This window comes from Chiloscyllium plagiosum, unplaced genomic scaffold (genome assembly GCF_037043375.1).
Source record: "Chiloscyllium plagiosum isolate Xiang-an unplaced genomic scaffold, Cpla_swu_hap1 HiC_scaffold_23, whole genome shotgun sequence".
NCBI lineage: Eukaryota > Metazoa > Chordata > Chondrichthyes > Orectolobiformes > Hemiscylliidae > Chiloscyllium > Chiloscyllium plagiosum.
In genome coordinates, this window is record NW_028270161.1 from 44,144,873 (window position 1) to 44,164,048 (window position 19,176).

Here is a 19,176-nt window from a genome sequence, read left to right on the forward strand (position 1 = left end):
TCTGATTGCAGCACTCAGAAATTGAAATTTAATTTATTAATTGTGGTACACTAACAAGGAATGGCATAGTACATTGTGAAAAAGGAAAAAAGTGTCATGTTGTGCCAAAGCATCCATTTGAAGTAGCAACTGGACAAGAACAGATATGCTTAATGTTGGGACAAAATAAAATACACCATGGAAAATTTCAAGAATCCACAGGTCAATCAGTTTTTCAAAACCAAAAAGTGCCTGATTTTTCGAGGTCAACAGATTCTGAATTCTGCATCTAAAGTGTTAATTTGACTTTTCTTATTATAAGTGCTACCAAATATACAATGTATTTCCTGGTTTTGTTTTAATACATCCAGTGGATTCAATATTCGACTACTTAATTTTAGTTTATTCTGAAACAGTTGTTCTGCATCATATTTTTTATTTATAATTCATTCCTGCAAACTGAATCACACTGTTTGATTAGACCCTCAACATTTCGTGCTGAGAGTTTCAAGACAGCAGACTTCCTCTTTTCCATGGTCCCAAATGCAGCCATTCTACTAAATCATCAAGTGATGGTCTACTGTCACCTAATGAATCAACTGCTTTTTTTAAAAAAGAGAATTGAGTGAAAGTGCAGTGGGGAAAGCAACAAGGGAAATTTCCACAAAAGCTTTTTCATGATTTCTCGAGATTGTTTCAAAAATCAGCTTTCTTTATTAAACTCTTGTGAGCAACTAATTGCTTTCAAAAGCTTATTGAAGACATTTTGGAATGTGGGAAACCTTTCCTCCTGAGCTGTGACTGAAGTTTTGGTGAAGTCTAACAAATGACTATTTAAGTTTTTTAATTTAATTTGAAATGTTGCTTACTTAAAAGTGCCAAACTGCTGAGAGCAGCAGCCTGCAGAGTACCATTCTGTGGATATTTCAGAACTGCATTAATGACAACTTCAGGTGCTCCGTGCAGTAATAAAATATTGTAAAAATTATCTGGAAAATAAAAATTCAGTTGCATTCATTTATTATCTCAAATTCTCTTCATTAACATGCTTTTCAATAAGTATAGCAAAATTGTAATGTGATGATGATAAAAGAATTAAGGTTACCAAGAGTAAACCTCTGTAGTAAACAGCAGCCAGTTTCATGAATTGCCTCATTGTCAGGAAATCTCTTCATTGCATCAGTTACTAGACTGTAGCATTTTTCATTTCCTGACATCAGAACTTCTACATTGTTTTCTGAAATTAAAAGTCTATTATTAATTTTGCATGTAGCAAGATCAATTTTCACTTCCCTCATGCAAATATTTCAACATGCATCTTAAAGTAACTAGCCATCGATTTGTCAAATGGTCTCAAATATCACATTTCACAGCCAGTTCTATAAAGACTAGCCCATGTTTTCTCATTTTACAACTGTTAGACATTAGTTTTGAAATAATAATCTCATGGCAGCTCAAATAAGCTTGCTTTACAAATGTAAAGCAGGAATATTGTTTACTCTTATGTAATTACAACTTAAAAGATCACTTTACATACAACTTGGTACATGGTTCTGAACATTTTGCTAAGCAACTCAACTTACGTGGACTAGCCAAAGGAAGCAGAGCTCTCAAACCATGCAGTACCAAATCTTCATGTTCACTGAATTTTGTTATGGCTTCTAAAATTACCCAGTGATCTTTCTCTTCTACAAATTCAATCATCTGCTCATCTGGAACTGAAATCATAGTCAAACATTACGAATAAGCATCAAAGATAAATACAGAACAAAAACCCAAGAACTGTAAAAGGTGAATGGCTGTACTTCAACACAGTTGGGATCAATATCTTCACAAGGTGGTTAAATGATGCTGCAATGTGAGGCACCATTAAAGAAACAATGCACACAGAAATTGGAGAGACAAACAATATGAAAATAAATAGTTCAGAATGAGTTGGTCAAGGATGAGATCTGAGCTTGATTAAAAATGGGCCTGGAATGCATGTGAAGGAATACTGAGGATGGTAAACTACAAAGACGAGTAGGCACGTGATGTTATGATTTTGTGGCAATAGCAGAACCTTGATTCAAACAAGGGGAAGAGTGAGCACTTAATATTCCTAGCTACGTTGTATGCAGAAAAGACAGCAAAAGAACTAAAATTGGGAGGGCATGGCAGTATTAGTCAAAGATACTACTACAGCACCAAAAAGGGTTGAGGGTTCAAAAACAGAAACAATTTGCTCAGAATTACGGTATAGAAGAGGAGCAATTATGTTGCAGGGTGCAGATTACAGATAATTAATATCTGTATATGGGAAAAGAGGCTGAAGAGCAAATTTGCAGGTAAATAGATGCAGGTTTGCTCACTGAGCTGGAAAGTTTGTTTTCAGTTGTTTTGTCACCATACGAGGTAACATCATCAATGAGCCTCTGGATGAAACATTGGTGGCATGGCCCACTTTCTATTTATGTGTTTAGGTTTTGTTGGTTTGGTGATGTAATTTCCTGTGGTGATGTCATTTCCTGTTCTTTTTCTTATGGGTGGTAAATGGGATCTAAGACAATGTGTTTGTTGATAGATTTCAGGTTGAAATGCCAAGCTTCTAGGAATTCTTGTATGTGTCTCTGTTTAACTTGTCCGAGGATGGATGTGTTGTTCCAGTCAAAGTGGTGTCCCTCCTCATCTGTATGCAAGGCTACTAATGAGAGTGGGTTATGTCTTTTTGTGGCTAGTTGATGTTCATGTATTCTGGTGGCTAGTTTTCTGTCTGTTTGTCCATTGTAGTGTTTATTACAGTTCTTGCAAGGTAATTTGTAAATGACATTAGTCTTTTGCAACAAGCAAGCAAGATCTCATTTACCACCCCCTAAAAAAAAACAAGAAATGGCGTCACCACAAGAAATGACATCACCAACCCAAGGAAACCTAAAACATTAATAGAAGGCGAGCCATGCTACCAGTGCTTCATCCGGAGACTCACTGATGATGTTACCTAGTATGGTGATGAAATGAACCTTCCAGCTCAGCGAGCAAACCTACATCCAGAGCCTCAACCTGAGCTACAAATCTTCTCCAAACTTGCTTGCAGGTAAATTGCAGACTTATGCAATATCTGTAAATCAGCTTTGTTGGGATATTCTTGTATATATTGTTTGTTTCAAAAATATATAAAAAGCAAAAGGTTTGCAAAATCTTACCTGCATGCAAGAAAACTTACTTTACCAGCATGTTTCTTTTTGTAAATTGCTTTCAGATACTACATAAAATGTAAAGTCGTTTCTAAGGAGATGTAAAATTGTTCAACTCACACATCTCTCGAAAAGTAACCACAATATAAGAATTACAACCTTTTCGATACAACTCTCCTCAAAAAACCTGATATTTCAAGGAGCTCTGGAGCACAAATTCTACAGAATTACCTTTTCCTAAAAGTGCACTCAATACTTGACACCCATATATCTGAATTCCACAATGGTCAGCAAGTCTCTTCATTCCATCAAGAACCAAAGAAAATACATCCATTTCATCATCTCGAAGCAGTAATGAAATTTCATCTGCAATATGATTCAAAAGCATAATTTTCTTAAAAGATATCACACAGAACTTAATTGCCAACACTGCACCAATGTAAGAAATAAAATACAAAACAGTTACAAAAATTAAATATTCATTTTCCTTTTTAGCTACTGACTAAAATGAATGATGCATAAAGGATTCATTGTGAAGTAAACAAACGGTGCAAAGCATGGCTTTCTTTAGAAAAAAACACTCACAAATTCTACATGTATTAATGAACTATGAAAGTCCACACAAATACATTTGTCTTCATCTAACAAGGTCCAAGCTAACCTGCTGATCAAACAGCATAATCTGTTTTTTCAGATTTTACCTCCACAAAAACTTAGTATACAACGTTATATTGCTGAAGCAAATAATGAGCTGTTTTTTCCCCCAATGTCCACATATGCCACTATAAGCTATTATTAAAAAGAAAGGTAAAGTAGCTCGTGGTAATCGAATTCACATACACTACATTTTAAACTCACTTTTAACTCAATATTGCAGGGAAAATATTTTCTCATTTTTATCAAGGCAAATGATAATAAAAGATCAAAACTACATGATTGAAAACAGAGGCCTTTGTAACATAATTCTTAAAAAAAATGCAGTACAGACAATAGACATCTAATTTAACAGGACAGAACATAATGAATAACTAGTTTAACAGTCTTCTGAATTTCACAAATGACACTTTGTATTGTTCTATATATAATGATGCATTTTTAAAAACAAACACAAGGAAGGCAGTACGTTTTATTTGGTCTAATTCTGAGCTGGTGGGAATTACAACATGCTCATATACTTGAAGGACAATGAAAGATTAATAATGGGGACACAATCACAAGTTGCTAATTTGTGGATCTGAAGTTGCTAAGAATCCAGCAATCATGGCTCAATAGGTTTACAAGTCAGGTTTGTGACTGCTCAGAACTTCACCTACTTTGATTTTTGCTTCGTTCAATTTTTCTGATCAATTATGTTAAAAACGTTGATCTCGCATTCTTACTTAGCACGACCAACAAACATTGTTTACATAACTTCAAAATGTTTAAAATTTATATAGTAAACCAATTTAAAATTTTCAAGCTTAGCTAATAATTCTGGCTATTTCAGTTAGTATGGTCAAAGGCAGATAAGTAAATTGAGATTTAGATCACCCTTGATCTAGTTGAATGGCAGCATAGTTTCAAGGACTGCCCTGCTTACTTCTGTTCTCATGAATTGCCTTAAGATTTGCTAATTAGAAATGAACTCATCAGATATCGTATTTGCTCTTAAAAAAAGATGTCATCTGGTAATTACATAGATTTGGCAGAAAACACTTGTGCTTTGACCAGTACATTGTGTCAGACAAAAACAGATTCTGACTTCTTAAAATGACTGATAGATTCATTGCTCACTCTAAAGTATAAGTACAGATATCAAACACCCAACTCAAGAACAAATCTGCACACCATTTAAATTATTAATCTAACTCTCAGACAAATCAAAATCTACAAATCATACCAGTGTGCCTGCCTGATAGCTACGTAGAATTTTCACTATATTTTCCTACAACAATTGCTATCCCAATTATATGAGAAGTACATTGGTATAAAATCAGATAATGCACTAAAGGCTCCTATTACATTATTTTTTCATGTATGGATTCTATCTCGGTTAGAAAATGTTTTCAAAAATTAACTAGAACTACTGTACCTGATTGAACTAGGATTGTTAACACCTTAAGGCCCAGCAGCAATATGGTGGGATGACATTTGTAAATCAACAACAATTTCAGGATCTGTCTAAAATATGAAGAGGAAGAAAAATGGTCAAACATTGCAGGAAATATCATTTTAAAATTTTTATTTAAACATAAAATGGTTTCTGATATTACTGGTAATTTGTTCTTAAATTGCAACTGTCATCAAAGTCCCTCCTGTCCTGATAGAAAAATAGCCCTGACAGACATGATACAATAGTTAGCCAAATTAAAACCACGAATGTCTTGTTCAGGTAATTGACCTCAGTCAAATAAGTTTAGCACTACAAATTTCAACATCCACTATGGTGGGAAGATACAAAAGTCAGGATGCCAATTCCAGAAGCTGCTGCTAAAAATCTGATCAAACTTCAAGAAATAGAAGCAAAGCAATGCAAATGCTGGAGATTTGAAATAAAAACAAAAAGGTTCTAAAGAAGCTCAGCAGGTCTGGCAGCATCTGTGGGGAGAGGAACAGAGTGCATGTTTCATGTCTAATATGACTCTTCTTCAGAACAGTCTTAAGGTGGACCAAGATGGTTGGTTACATCACTTCCTCGATGATAATTTGATCAGTTTTGAAGTGGGAATTGTTTTTATTCCATTCAAATTTACTGACTGAAACAAACTTGGTTGTGACTTGCTCTTCAAAAGAATAGCATAATGACATTCATCACCCAAGTTCATACGAGATTAATCATCATATTGGAGGCCCACAAGAGAACTTTGCACTTCATCCCATCAAAGTCAGCATATTCAGGAATGCAGGGAAGAAATGTATTGGGAAAGAATAATACATAATGTGAAACATTCTTAAGCAAATAGTAATGGTAATCATGAGCATGTAAACGCACAAAGACAAGAAGATGTAATCAGCTCAATCTACAGCACTAAGTAGCAACTATGATTGAAAGAAATTAAAGAGCATTAAGTGCTTTTTATAAAAACTGGTGAAAGCAATGAATGGAAATAAGTATCTGCATGCACATGCATAAAAGAACTGAAAGCTATTCATTACATATTTACGCAAAGGGGGAAAGTTAGTTAAATCAAGAAGAATTGAAAAAAGACAATAAAAACAGTAAATTATCAAGAAGCATGAAAGCATATTGTAAACACTTCTCAAGGTGTATAAAAAGGAAGAGATTGAGGAAGGTCACTGTAGACCCACTGGAGATAGAGACAGGTAAAATTTAATGGGAAGGAGGAAACAGCAGGAACATTAAAGCAAATGCTTGTATCTATCATCATGTGGAATATAAAAAGCAACAATAATTAGGAAGAAAAAATAGGACCAAGTGGTAATAAATCCACCACTTGATGATCAACAACCTGGTGATTGTTTATTCGTTAGAGAACAGACAGCAAGAATAAACCACATTTTTGCGGGTTGGCAGACCCCTACAAGCACAGTGTCACAAGGATTAGATCTTTGGCTTCATCTATTTACAATCCATGTAAAGACTTTGATGAGTTCACAGAGTATAATATCTCAAAGTTTGTCAACAATACAGACTTTTGATGCAGCCCTAAAGAATGGGCCAGTCATACTGTAGCAATGTAAACAACATAAGGTTTTGCCAGATAGAATTAAGTTGCAGAATGGTAAAGACAAGCTTGCGCAAGTTGGCAAAAATCTTGCAGATGAAATATAATGTGAAGTTGCCGACTATCAGGAAAAATAAACAAGTATTAAATTTGAAAGTAGAAGAGACTTAGAAACATGAGCATGGAAGTAAAGGGACAGTGGCAGCAGGGATACAAGGTTGGCTTAGCAACAGGAAACAGACTGTAATGGTAGCAGTTGTTTCTGGACTGCAGAAAGCCATAAAATGGCATTCCATAGGAATCAATACAAGGACTATCGCCGTATATTCACACATATAGTGACACAGATTTGGGTGTGTAGCCCACAATTTCCAAATTTTCAGATGAAATTAAACTTGGAAGCGTTGCAAACTGCGACAAGCATAATGATAAACATCAAGAATGCAGACCTTCCTGAAATGAGCAGACACGTGGTGATAAATTTTAATACAGGCAACCGAGAAGTGTTATGTTTTGGTGGGAGGAATGAGAAGAGGCAAAACAAAATACAGGATATAATTCTCATGATGGTGCAGAAATCAAGAGATTGATGCCTAAATATGCACATTGAAATAGTGTTTAAAAAGGGACAAAGGAGCCTAATCTTAATAAATAGAGGAATCTGGCTGAGGAATATGGGAACAAATGTTATTGTTTTGTTCAAAAAAGGGAATAGGGATAATCTTGGGAATTACAGGACTGTCAGTCTGTGATAGGCAAATTATTGGAGAGGATTCTGAGAGACAGGACTTATGATTACTTGGAAAACTTGATTAGAGGTGGTCAGCATTGCTTTGTGAGGGGCAGATCAGGCCTCACACACCTTATTGAATTCTTTGAGGATGTGACAAAACACATTGATGAAAATGGAGCAGTGGATGTGGTGTACATGGATTTTAGCAAGCATTTGATTAGGTTCCCTATTGTAGGCTGATTAAAAAAGTAAAGAGGCATGGGATACAGGGAAATTTGGTTGTCTGGATACAGAATTGTTTGGCCCATAGAAGACAGAGGTTGGCAATAGATAGAAAGTATTCAGCCTGGAGCTCAGTGACCAGTGTTGTTGTGCAGTAATCTGTTCTGGAACCTCTGCTCTTTGTGATTTTTATAAATGACATGGATGAGGAAGTGGAAGGATGAGTAATACGTTTGCCATTGAAACGAAGGTTGGTGGAGTGGTGGATATTGTGGAGGGCTATTGTAGGTTGCAACAGGACATTGACTTAGGTAAAAACAAGTACTGCAGATATGGAAACCAGATTCAAGATTACAGCGGTGCTGGAAAAGCACAGCAGTTCAGGCAGTATCCGAGGAGCAGGAAAAATCGACGTTTCGGGCAAAAGCCATTCATTAGGAATAGAGGCAGAGTGCCTGCAGGGTGGAGAGATTATCTCTCCACTCTGCAGGCACCCTGCCTCTATTCCTGATGAAGGGCTTTTGCCCGAAACATTGATTTTCCTGCTCCTCAGATGCTGCATGAACTGCTGTGCTTTTCCAGCACCACTCTAATCCAGACCCTTATACAGCCTCAGAAGTACATTCCTGCTTTTATATTCAAGTCGTTTCAAAATAAATGCCATCATTGCATATGCCTTCCTAACTACTGACTCAACCTCCAAGTTTACTTTGAGAGAAATCGTGGTTGAGAACTCCGAAGTGTCTTTGCATTTCAGATTTCTGAATTTTCTCCACATTTAGAAAATAGTCCATGCTTCTATTCTTTTGACCAAAATGCGTGATCTCACGCTTTCCCACAATGTACTCCGTCTGCCACTTCTTTGGCCCCTCTTCTAACCTGTACAAATTCTTCTGCAGCTTTCTCCTCCGTCAATGCTTCCTGTCCCTCTACCTATCCTTGTAATGTCTGCAAACTTAGACAGAATGCCCTCAGTTCCTTCATCTAGATCATTAATGTATAAAGTGAAAAGTTCATACAACACTGAGCCTTGCAGAACACCATGTCAACAGCTCCCGAAAAGGACTCTTCTATCCCATTCTCTGCTTCTTGCCAGATAGCAGAGCTTCTATCTATACCATGGGCCCTTCTCTTACTCAGCAGTACCCTGTGCGGGGAACCCTGTCAAAGGCCTTCCTGAAGTCCAGGTAGATAACTTCCATTGGCTCTCTTTCGTTTAATTTGCTCTTTACTTCGAGCAGATTTGTCAGGAATGGCCTCCCCTTGATGAAACCATACTAATTTTGCCCTATTTTACCATATGTTTACAAGTATTCAGAAATCTCGTCCTTCAGAATGGATTTAGAATCTTATCAGAGGTTAGGCTAATCAGTCTGTAGTTTTCCATTTTTTGCCTTATTCCATTTTTAAATAGGGGTGTCACATTAGTGTTTTTCCAGTCTTCTGGGACCCTTCCAGATTCTAACAATTCCTGAAGGATCACCACTAATGCCTCCACTATCCCTCAGGTATCTCCTTTAGAACTCTGGGGTGTAGTCTATCTGGACCAACTGATTTATCCACCTTCAGGCCATTCAGGTTTTCTAGTATCTTCTTCTTGGTGATGGCCACCATAGTCAGCTCTGCACCTCGCTCTCTTGAATTTTCTTGATATTACTTGTGTCTTCCACCATGAAGACTGATGCAAAGCAATTATTCAGTTTCTCAGCCATTTCCTTGTTCCCCACTACAATTTCTCCAGCATCATTTTCCAATGGCCCAATGTCCACTTCTGCCTCTCTTTGTCCTTTATATATCTAAAGAAACTCTTACAGTATTCTTTCGTATTACTTACCCTCATATTTAATCTTCACCTTCCATATTTCTTTTTTGTTGTCCTCTGTTGATCTTTGTAAACTTCCCATCCTCTGGTTTCCCTCTGCCCTTTGCCACATTATATACTTTCTCTTTTGCTTTTATAGTATCCCTGACTTCCCTAGTCAGCCATGGTTTCCTCATCCTCCCTGCTTCTTTGTCTTTGGGAAGAATCTCTGCTGTACCTTCTGAATTACTCCCAGAAACTCCTGCCATTGTCTTTCCTGCTGGGTGCCTCTCCCAGTCAATTCTACCCATCTCCACCCTCATACCTCTATAGTTGCCTTTATTCAACTGTAATACTGTTCCCTCTGATTCTATCTTCTCCCTTTCAAATTGCAGAGTAAATTCAATCTTATGATGATCACTGCCTCCTAAGTGTTCCTTCACCTGAAGTTCCCTTATCAAGTCTGCCTCATTGCACAACATTAAATCCAGAATTGCCTGTTCCCTAGTGGGCTCCACCACAAGCTGTCCCAAAAGGCCATCTCGTAGACAGTCCACAAATTATTTTTCTTGCAATCCACTACCAACCTTATTTTCCCAGTCCACATGCATATTGAAATTCCCCCATGATCACCTTTCCTACACATCTCTTCTGTCTCCTGGTGTATCTTGCACCCCAGCTCCTGACTACGATTTGTGTATAACTCCAACTCAGATTTTTTTTTAACCATTGCGGTTCCTCAATTCTACTCACACAGATTCTACACCGTCTGACCCTCTTTTGTTTCTTACCATTGATTTAATTTAATTTCTTACTAATAAGGCAACCCCACCCCCCCTCTGGCCACCTGCCATCCTCGAATATTCAGCTCCCAAGTCCAAACCCCTTGCAACCACATCTGTGATGCCCACCGCATCATACCTGCCAATTTCGATGTGTGCCACAAGTTAACTTACCTTTTTCCTTATATCACATGCATTCACATATAACACTTTCCTGGATTAACTGTCTTTCTTCTCACTGGTATTCGTTTGTCCAGAGTGCTTGAAGTTTGATTGTTAACCCTTTCCATACACTGTCCTATTTGTGTCTGTGCTGGAGATTTTAATAACCTCTTCTGAGCTCTGCACTCTTACTTCCTTCTTTAATTCAGGTTTTCTAAATTCCTCTTTAACTGAACTCTTCCCCCCCATTTAGTTTAAAGTCCTGTCTACTGCCCGAGTTATATGTTTCGCTAGGATTCTGGTCCCAGCACAGTTCAGATGAAGATCATCCCATTGGAACAGGTCCCTTCTTCCCCAGTACTGGTGCCAATGTCCCATGAATTCAAACCCATTTCTCCCAAACCAATCTTTCAGCTATGCATTTACCTGCTTAATTTTGTTGACCCTGTGCCAATTAGATTGTGGCTCAGGTAGTAATTGAGAGATTATCACCTTTTTGATTCTGCTTTGTAAGTCAGCTCCTAGCTGTTCATACTCCCTTAGTTTTATCTATGTCATTGAGGCCTACATGGACCACAACCACTGAATCTTTACCCTCCCACTCCAGGTTCCTCTGCAGTCTCGATGAGATATCCTGAACCAGAACACGAGGCAGGCAACTGGGACTCTCGATCCTGGTCACAGAGAACAGTGTCTATACCTCTAACTATACTATCCCCAATTACAACAATTCAAGAAACATGCAGTAAACCTTTGTTGTTCTCCCTCCAGGGAAATATATCCTTCCTTCACACTTCACACAATATATCCCAAACTTCACACAAGATTTCAGGTGTGGCCTCACCAGTCTCCTTTTTAACTGTGGGAAATCTTTATGTCTATACTCTTCGCTTCTCTCCCCATACTTGAATTGCTCCCTGCACCATGGTGCTGTGGTTAGTGAGCTCATCCTCCCTGCAGTTCCTGTCCACTTAGGGAGCGAAACACTTGAACCTGTTGGACAAGGACAGGGGCTGAGGCTTCTGCAACTCTCCCTCCTGGATCCGTCTACGTGCCTCACTCACAGCCACACTCTCCTGTCCTTGACCACTGGCCAAATTATAGTTAGTTAATCTAAAGGTGTGACTGTCTCCTGAAACACAACATGCAGGTTACTCTCCCCCTCCCTGATGTGTTGCAATCTTTCAATCTCAGCCTCCAGCTCATTGATTCTGAGCCAGAGTTCTTCCAGCAACCAATATTTACTGCAGACATGGTCACTGGGAACCACAATAGGGTCCACCAGCTTCCACATCATGCAGAAACAACACATCACCCAATTCTCCATCCTTATTTTATTTAATTACATTTGGAATTTGTTTTTTTTTAAACTGTATTTGTATCTCTGCTTATACAAGTTGTAACCAATAAATTAACATGATTCAATTTAACAGATTCAAATTTAGCAGACCTCTTATTAGCCAATTAAATCACAGTCTTCCTGTGATGTTACTTTTCAGTTGCCCCTCAGAATCAGAAACATTACATTCCCAGACGGCTCTCTGTTTGCTCCTGCTCAGCTCCAGTCCCAAAGTGCAGGCCCCAAATCCATGAGGTAAGTCTTTATAATCTCTTAACTTCTCAGACTGCTCTCTGTTTGCTCCCGCTCAGCTCTGGCCCCAAACTACTTATTATTTAATCCCATCAATTTTCCCAATATTATTTCCTGACTAATAAGGATTTCCTCCAGATGCTCCTTCATGCTTGATCCTCTGTCTCCTATCATTTCCTGAAGGTTATTTTGTACTCCTTAGTCAAGGCAAATCCAAACTGGTCTGTCATCTCTAAAAGACATATCATAATTGGACCAAGGATGAGGAGGTTCAGGAACAAGGGTAAATTGGATAAGTGATTAATCCCCTTGGAGAAGGTTAAAACATTTGATTTTATTTATTATTATTGTCACAGGTATCTAAATTTGTTTTTCATAATCAAGCAGACCATAACATACATGGTGGATGGGTGTACTGGAGCAGAGCAAATAATATAATGTTACAATTGCAGAGAGAAGTTGCTCAGACAGTGAGATCAGCATTCAATTTAAACTTTGAGAGATCAAATAAGTGAAATCATAAGGGCCTCAATAGCGTAGATAGTGAGAAACCAGTCCTATTGATGGAGCAGTTAAAAACTAAAGGACACACATTACGATTGGTCAATCAACTATAGACAACATGGGAAAAACATTTTGTTTCAAACTGAATGGTTAAGATCTAGAATGCACCTCCTGAGATGGCGGTAAATGCAGATTCAATTGTGTTTTTCAAAAGGGAATTGGATAAGCACCCAAAAATAAAAGTACAGTTACTAGGGGAAAGTAAGGGAGTAAGACTATATGAATTGGTATTGCAAAAAGTCAATGCATGCTCAACAGACCAAATAGCTTCCTTCTGTGTCATAGTTAATGCATGATTCTATGATTCATTCAAAGGAACGTGAATGTTCTTGCATATGAACCACAGAAAATTAATATGGAGTAATTAAGGAAGCAAATAGCATTTAAATCCAACTTCAAATAGAGTATAGGCATAAAGATTTACCACAATTATAAAGGGGACTGGTGAGGCCACACCTGACATACTGCGTGAAGTTTTAGTTTCCTCACCTAAGGAAGAATATATTTCCTGGGAGGGAAAACAACAAAGGTTCACTGCATAGGTTTCTTGAATGTGGAGATTGTCATGTGTGAAAACATTGGGGAATCTGTCAAGTTTACGAAAATGTGAGGTGATCTACTGTAAACATACAAAGCTCTTGAAGGGTTTTACATTGAGGGGATGTTTTTCCTCACTGTTGAATCTTGAACATGGCATTTATTATGACTGAGATGAGTAAATGTTTCATCCCACAAATGGTTGTGAACTTTGAGTTGCACTCTGTCAGAGAGCCTTGGATGCTCAGTCATTCAGTACACTTAACACAGAGCTCAATAGATTTCTCAGGATGAATGGAATTAATGGAGGTGGGGATAATATGAGATGATGGAGTTGAGTTTGATTAGCTATGATCTCTTGAATGGTGGTGCAGACTGCAATTTTGTTGAGTCCAAATTATTTTTGAAAATAAAATTAGTCTAATTGCGTTCATATCATTTCATCCTATCAAGTGAACAAAGAACATACTTACTGATGCACTCCAAGAACATCCCAGTCCTTTCCCATATCTTGAGGTGTTGTCAATTTGTTAATAATGCTTGGACAGAGTTCCATCAGTTTACATAATAAAGACCAACCTGCCTAATTGAAGGAAAGGAAAAAGTACATCCAATGAATCACATTACTTGGAAGAATATAAACAGTGTTCTTGTTTCTTTTGCCCTTTATTTGCAAAGAAAGTTGAAACTTGCTTTGTATTATAATTAAAGTAAAAAATAATTCAACTTTTTTTTTTGAAAAATGGAAAAAATCATAACAAACTTCTTAGAGTTTTTGTAAAATGCAAAATTAGACTATGGGAAAGTTAAAAATCCGAGACATTGAAATATCCATGAGAACACTTCTTTTAACAACTCAATTGAAAGCAGAGCTAAAATCTTTATCAGGACAGCCTCTAACAAAATTGCATGAGTTACGTTTTAAAATTAATCATTGAAAAATACATCAAGGTGGTTTAAATACAAGTCATATGAAAATATTTTTTTAAAAATGCCTGCTCTGCTTTAATCTTGCTAATGACAGGTATTAGCTTGAACTCATTTCATTTAAATGTTGCAGTAATTTGTATTAGATACTATTCCTTCCTAAAATTTGATTTTCTATTTAAATTGTAGACTTTGAACAGTTGACAGCTTCAGGGAACTGCCTTTTAAATGTTGTTAATATACCCACCTCAACAACTTCTGCTGGCAGCTCATTCTATATGCATACCACCCTCTGTATAAAAAAAGGTGCCCCTCAGGTTCCCTTTTATTCTTTCCCCTCTAACTTTAAACTGATGCCCTCTAGTCCTTGATTTCCCAACCCTTAGAAAAAGACAGAGCGTATTCACCCTACCCATGTCTCTCATGATCTTACGCACTCCTATAAGATTCCCCCTCAGTCTCCTATATTCTAAAGAAAAAGGTCCTAGCTTGATCAACCTCTCCCTATAACTCAGATCCTTGAGTCCTGGCAACATTATTGTAAATTTCTTCTGCACTCTTTCCAGTTTAATAACATCTTTCTGATAGCAAGGTGACCAAATCTGAACACAATACTCCAAGTGTGACCTCACCAACATCCTGTACAACTGCAACACAGCTTCCCAACTTCTACACTCAATGCCCTGACCGATGAAGGTCAGTGTGCCAAAAGCCTTCTTCACTGTCCTGTCTATCTATGACTCCACTTTCAGTGAATCATGCACCTCAGCTCCAAGATCCCTCTGTTTCTATACACTCCTTCAGGCCCTACCATTCACCATGAAAGCCCCACCTTGATTTGACTTTCCAAAATGAAGGACCTCACATTCATCTATATTAAACTCCATTTTCTATTTTTCAGCCCACTTCCCCAGCTGATCAAGATCCTGCGGCAATTTCTGATCACCTCCCTCACTGTTCACAATACAGCCCATTTAGTATTATCTGCAAACTTACTAATCATGCCTTGTACATTCTCATCCAAATCATTGATAAAGATAACAAACAGCAATGCATCCAGCACTGACCCCTGAAATACTCCACTCCTATGGTCTGATAAAACAATAGAGACTTTACTTTTACACCTTTCAGATAATGTGTTACATTCAGATCCCGCTTGATAAAATCTGATAGATGTTGGGGTGTACAATTTACTTACCTTATATCATAAGGGTACCAAAGTCTACACACTATATTATTTATTTGTGTCTTTTTGGCTTGATCATAGCATTCTGTTCAAAACACCATCATAGTTGTAATGCATAGCAGCAGGTGAAATGGTGCTCAAATATTTCAGATTCATTACCCTTCTCAGGAACTTTAAGTTAGACTATCATATTTCATATCTCTAAGTGACAGCCTTGGGACCACTCTCAAGTCTGTGCAATACACAGTGAGCAATGATCTGATAGAGTAGCCATCATTCCACTGGCTAGTTTGATGCATCCTACTTTGACAGAAAACTTGAAAATGAGCAAATGGTTTAGGGTCTATATACAAGATTCCTGAATGGACCAATCTTATGGTGCATGATACTGTAGAAATCCTAACAGAAATTTCAGCACCTCCCTTGGGGCTCTTGCAACAGACAGTGTACTGACCATATTCAACCAGCCCATGCTTGCAGAAATCATAAGATAATGCCTAATGCAGAAATGTGGTCCAGTGATTGTTCAGCAAATCCTGTCCAACCTTGAGCACACTAAGAATTATACGAACAACTAATTTTAAAATAGTCAGTCTTGAAATGTGGTTCACATATGCAGGAAACAGATGCCCAAACATTGCCCTTTGTTTTGAAATTCATAAGTGTGGTCCTGATACCTCGATCAATCAGTTGATGTGCCTGCCAGAAACAACTCTTTCATATGCAATATAAGTTGTCATTCATTTTGAAATGAAGTGTTCTTATCTTGCTGTCTTCAGGCTCAAAAAGCTCAGCAGCTTTTACTTTGTTTCAGCAGTATTCAAGTTCTATACTATGTAGGAACAATCTGAACTTCATTTCTACTGGTATTTGCAGACAAACATGATAGTAATATTATTAGATTGGTAATAAAAACCCAGATAGGTTACTAATTCCTTTCAGAAAAGGAATCAATGTGTGGTTTAGACCATATGTGGTTCCTGACCCAAAATAAGTCTTTCATGAAATCTTCTCTAGTGCTTTTCCCATGCAAGGCTAGAGGTTGAAGATAAAGTTAGAGAGAGCCTCAAATGATTGTTTCTCAACCTTCCAGCTTTCTTAAAAAACAATAAACCGTGACAGCTTATTGCACTTTTATTGTGTTCCTGTCAAATGAACAGTCTCAAACAGCCCCCGGACTGGCCCAACTGGGTTTACAATGGGTAGGCCAACTACCATTGCTGTCTGTGTTGTGGCATATGCAGAGGCCTGCAAAAGGTCACCGTGGTGCTGTTCAAGTGTTGTCAGATATAGGGTACCTGCCTTTACAGCTTACAAGTCTATTTAAGTACTCTTAGATCTCGTCTCACTGAAGGAATGAGTGACATACATACTTATGATGTACGTCGAGTCCAGACTATTTTAGTGAGAACAAATTTCTACTGAGGGACACATGATGTTCAGAGAAAAAATTTGGCAAGCAACGTTTAAATAAGTTGGCGAGTGAAGGGGAGGCGTGCGTCAATTTGGTCCCAACGGCACGCATATGTGACATGCCAACGTGACTCAGATCATTCAAGTTCTGGAAATCAACGCGTGCCAATCGTTTTCTTGAAGCTTTTGCTTCACTTAGACTGTAAAAACAAACACCCCTACACTGATCTTGGATGGTGAACAAGTCAAGACGAAAATAAAACTATTCATCTGCACCACTCACCCCAGTCATATCACCAGACGTAAATAAAGAGCCTACCTGTTGGATACTGGCAATTTCGGTGAACGATTCCAGAACCACCAACAATGGCATGTGGATGTTCTTATTCCCGAATAAAATCGAAGCTGTTTAAGATGTAAACAATCAGCACTGTGCATCAAAATGAGTCCGTTCTGTCTTCCGATAACGGATTTTTAAAACACATCATTTCTTAGACCATTACTTACCATTTCGAACAGTAGTAAGGAGAATCAAATCGTCTAAAATCTGAAGCAGAGTTTTGACTTCACTTCCTTGCTCGACGTTTTGGAGACGAACAATTAGTTTTTTCACGTTTTCCTCCTGTTGTTCCGAGTCCGCCATGGTTAGTCGACAGTTCTAATTTTAACCGCTTTTCATGTTTAATCGTAGACAAAACCATCTGGTTGGATCGTGAGAATGGCCAGGCTTTAACCAGTCCCTTACTTCCGTTAGCACTGGTCACTGTATGACTGCTCGGGTTTTCTGCAAAAGTAGCTGCTCAAAGTGAAAATCAGAAATGTGAGTTACGGAAGTTTCAGTCTGTGGGGACTTTCCGAAAGGAACTTTACTTAATCACCCGCCCTTTGCTGTTCCTCGGCGGCTGTCAGTAATCTTGAGTACGCCCTTCTCTGATTTTCTTTTACAACGAAAGTTCAACCTCACTTGTTCCTAAAGACTAAGTCGGTGTTAGTGTTGTTGAAAAGTTCAAAGCCGACCTCGAGGCCGGACCGTCAAAAACTGCAGACACTCCCTTGGCGCAGTCCCGAAGCACATTTGGCAATTTGCCATACAGCCCGCAAACCTATAGTTATCATGTATTTCACTTTGTCGACCCACGTTTATCCCTAAAGCAACTATTTGACGACAAGTACTTATATAACCTAATTTCTGTCAGCCTGGCACAGAATGGAACCCGTCACGCTTAAAACTCAATAGTCACTCTGCAGGGTTTCCGCTTCCACGAAATGTATTCAAACAAAACATTTTTGATAAAGCTTCTGAAATGCACACGACTTGATTTTGAGTAGATAATCCAGACTGAGACTAAAATTCCAGAGCTGTAATCTTGCCACAATGAAACTTTATGAGACGTCTCAGTTCGATCTAAAAGATCCCACGGTCTTATTTCAAAAACGGGGAGTTCTGCCACATGGCCTGCTCAGCTCTGACACGTCTAATAACATTACCTTGCAAAAAATTACCAAAACATGTCGTCTATCTTTGTGACTTTACTTTAAAAAAGTGCTTTGTTGACCATGAAGTACTTTGTGAAAATCTAAGGTCTTGAATCTAAGGTATTATACAAATGCAATTTACTTTCTTTAATAATTTATCTGTCCAAATGGTTTATTTCTAAAGAGGTGAAATAAAGTTATGAATTCTCTGATAAAGTAACTAAATTAGGTAAGATGTACTACTATCTACCAGTACACTATACTCAATCATTTGGGGGTGAGGTCAGGTACACATGCTAAAATCGCATGATTGATGAAATAATAGAAGCCTCGCATACATAAATATCAAAATCCCCAAACATGAATCACACATGAAATAAATGCAAAACAGCTGTCCCAACCAATTCAATCCCTCCTTCAACTCCACCAGCCCAGCCTGAATTAGCATATAATGCACAGTAACCTACCAGATATTGGTAATTTAAAGTGAAAATAGAATCTTGAAAGCATGGAGGAAGTTTAAACATCAAACAGCATGTGGATTTGGGACTGGTTGGATTGCTGGAAACATTGAAAATGACAACAACCCAACAAGAAGCCATCACCAACCATTGGCTTTCACATTTAACCATGCTTGACCCTGTTTAAGTAATTATTATAGCAGTTCATTTTCTTCTGCCAGATTTGGTAAAAACAAGTCCCTTCTTGGTTAACCATTCCTATGAATTGCTGCAATTCCATAATGTTTCAAAATGATGGGAAAGCACTGAAGGCTGTAACCTTCTGTGGATTAGCTCTAATGCCTGTTGCATGAAGAATGTGAATCAAAATATTTTTAAATACCGCTGTCACTCTTCCATCATGTTCAGATGTGATGGATCGAATATCTTAACATTAACTTACTTAAATTTTATCCAGTTCTTAAGCACACAGTGTGAGTTTGTGTATACCACAAATTAAACATT

General features: G+C 37.9%; 1 protein-coding gene across 1 annotated transcript in view; it reads right to left on the bottom strand.

The window, feature by feature from the left end:
- Nucleotides 1–18,229, bottom strand: part of lrrk2 (leucine-rich repeat kinase 2) — a 160,452-nt gene extending 142,223 nt beyond the window's left edge. The window contains exons 1-8 of the mRNA XM_043713611.2: nt 17,243–18,229; nt 17,055–17,140; nt 13,683–13,792; nt 5,224–5,312; nt 3,384–3,518; nt 1,563–1,697; nt 1,085–1,216; nt 849–968 (exon numbers count right to left, since the gene is read on the bottom strand). Of these exons, the coding sequence (XP_043569546.1) occupies nt 849–968; nt 1,085–1,216; nt 1,563–1,697; nt 3,384–3,518; nt 5,224–5,312; nt 13,683–13,792; nt 17,055–17,140; nt 17,243–17,378 (943 nt within the window). The 5' untranslated portion in view covers nt 17,379–18,229. The remainder of the gene's footprint in view (nt 1–848; nt 969–1,084; nt 1,217–1,562; nt 1,698–3,383; nt 3,519–5,223; nt 5,313–13,682; nt 13,793–17,054; nt 17,141–17,242) is intronic.
- Nucleotides 18,230–19,176: the final 947 nt, after the last annotated feature.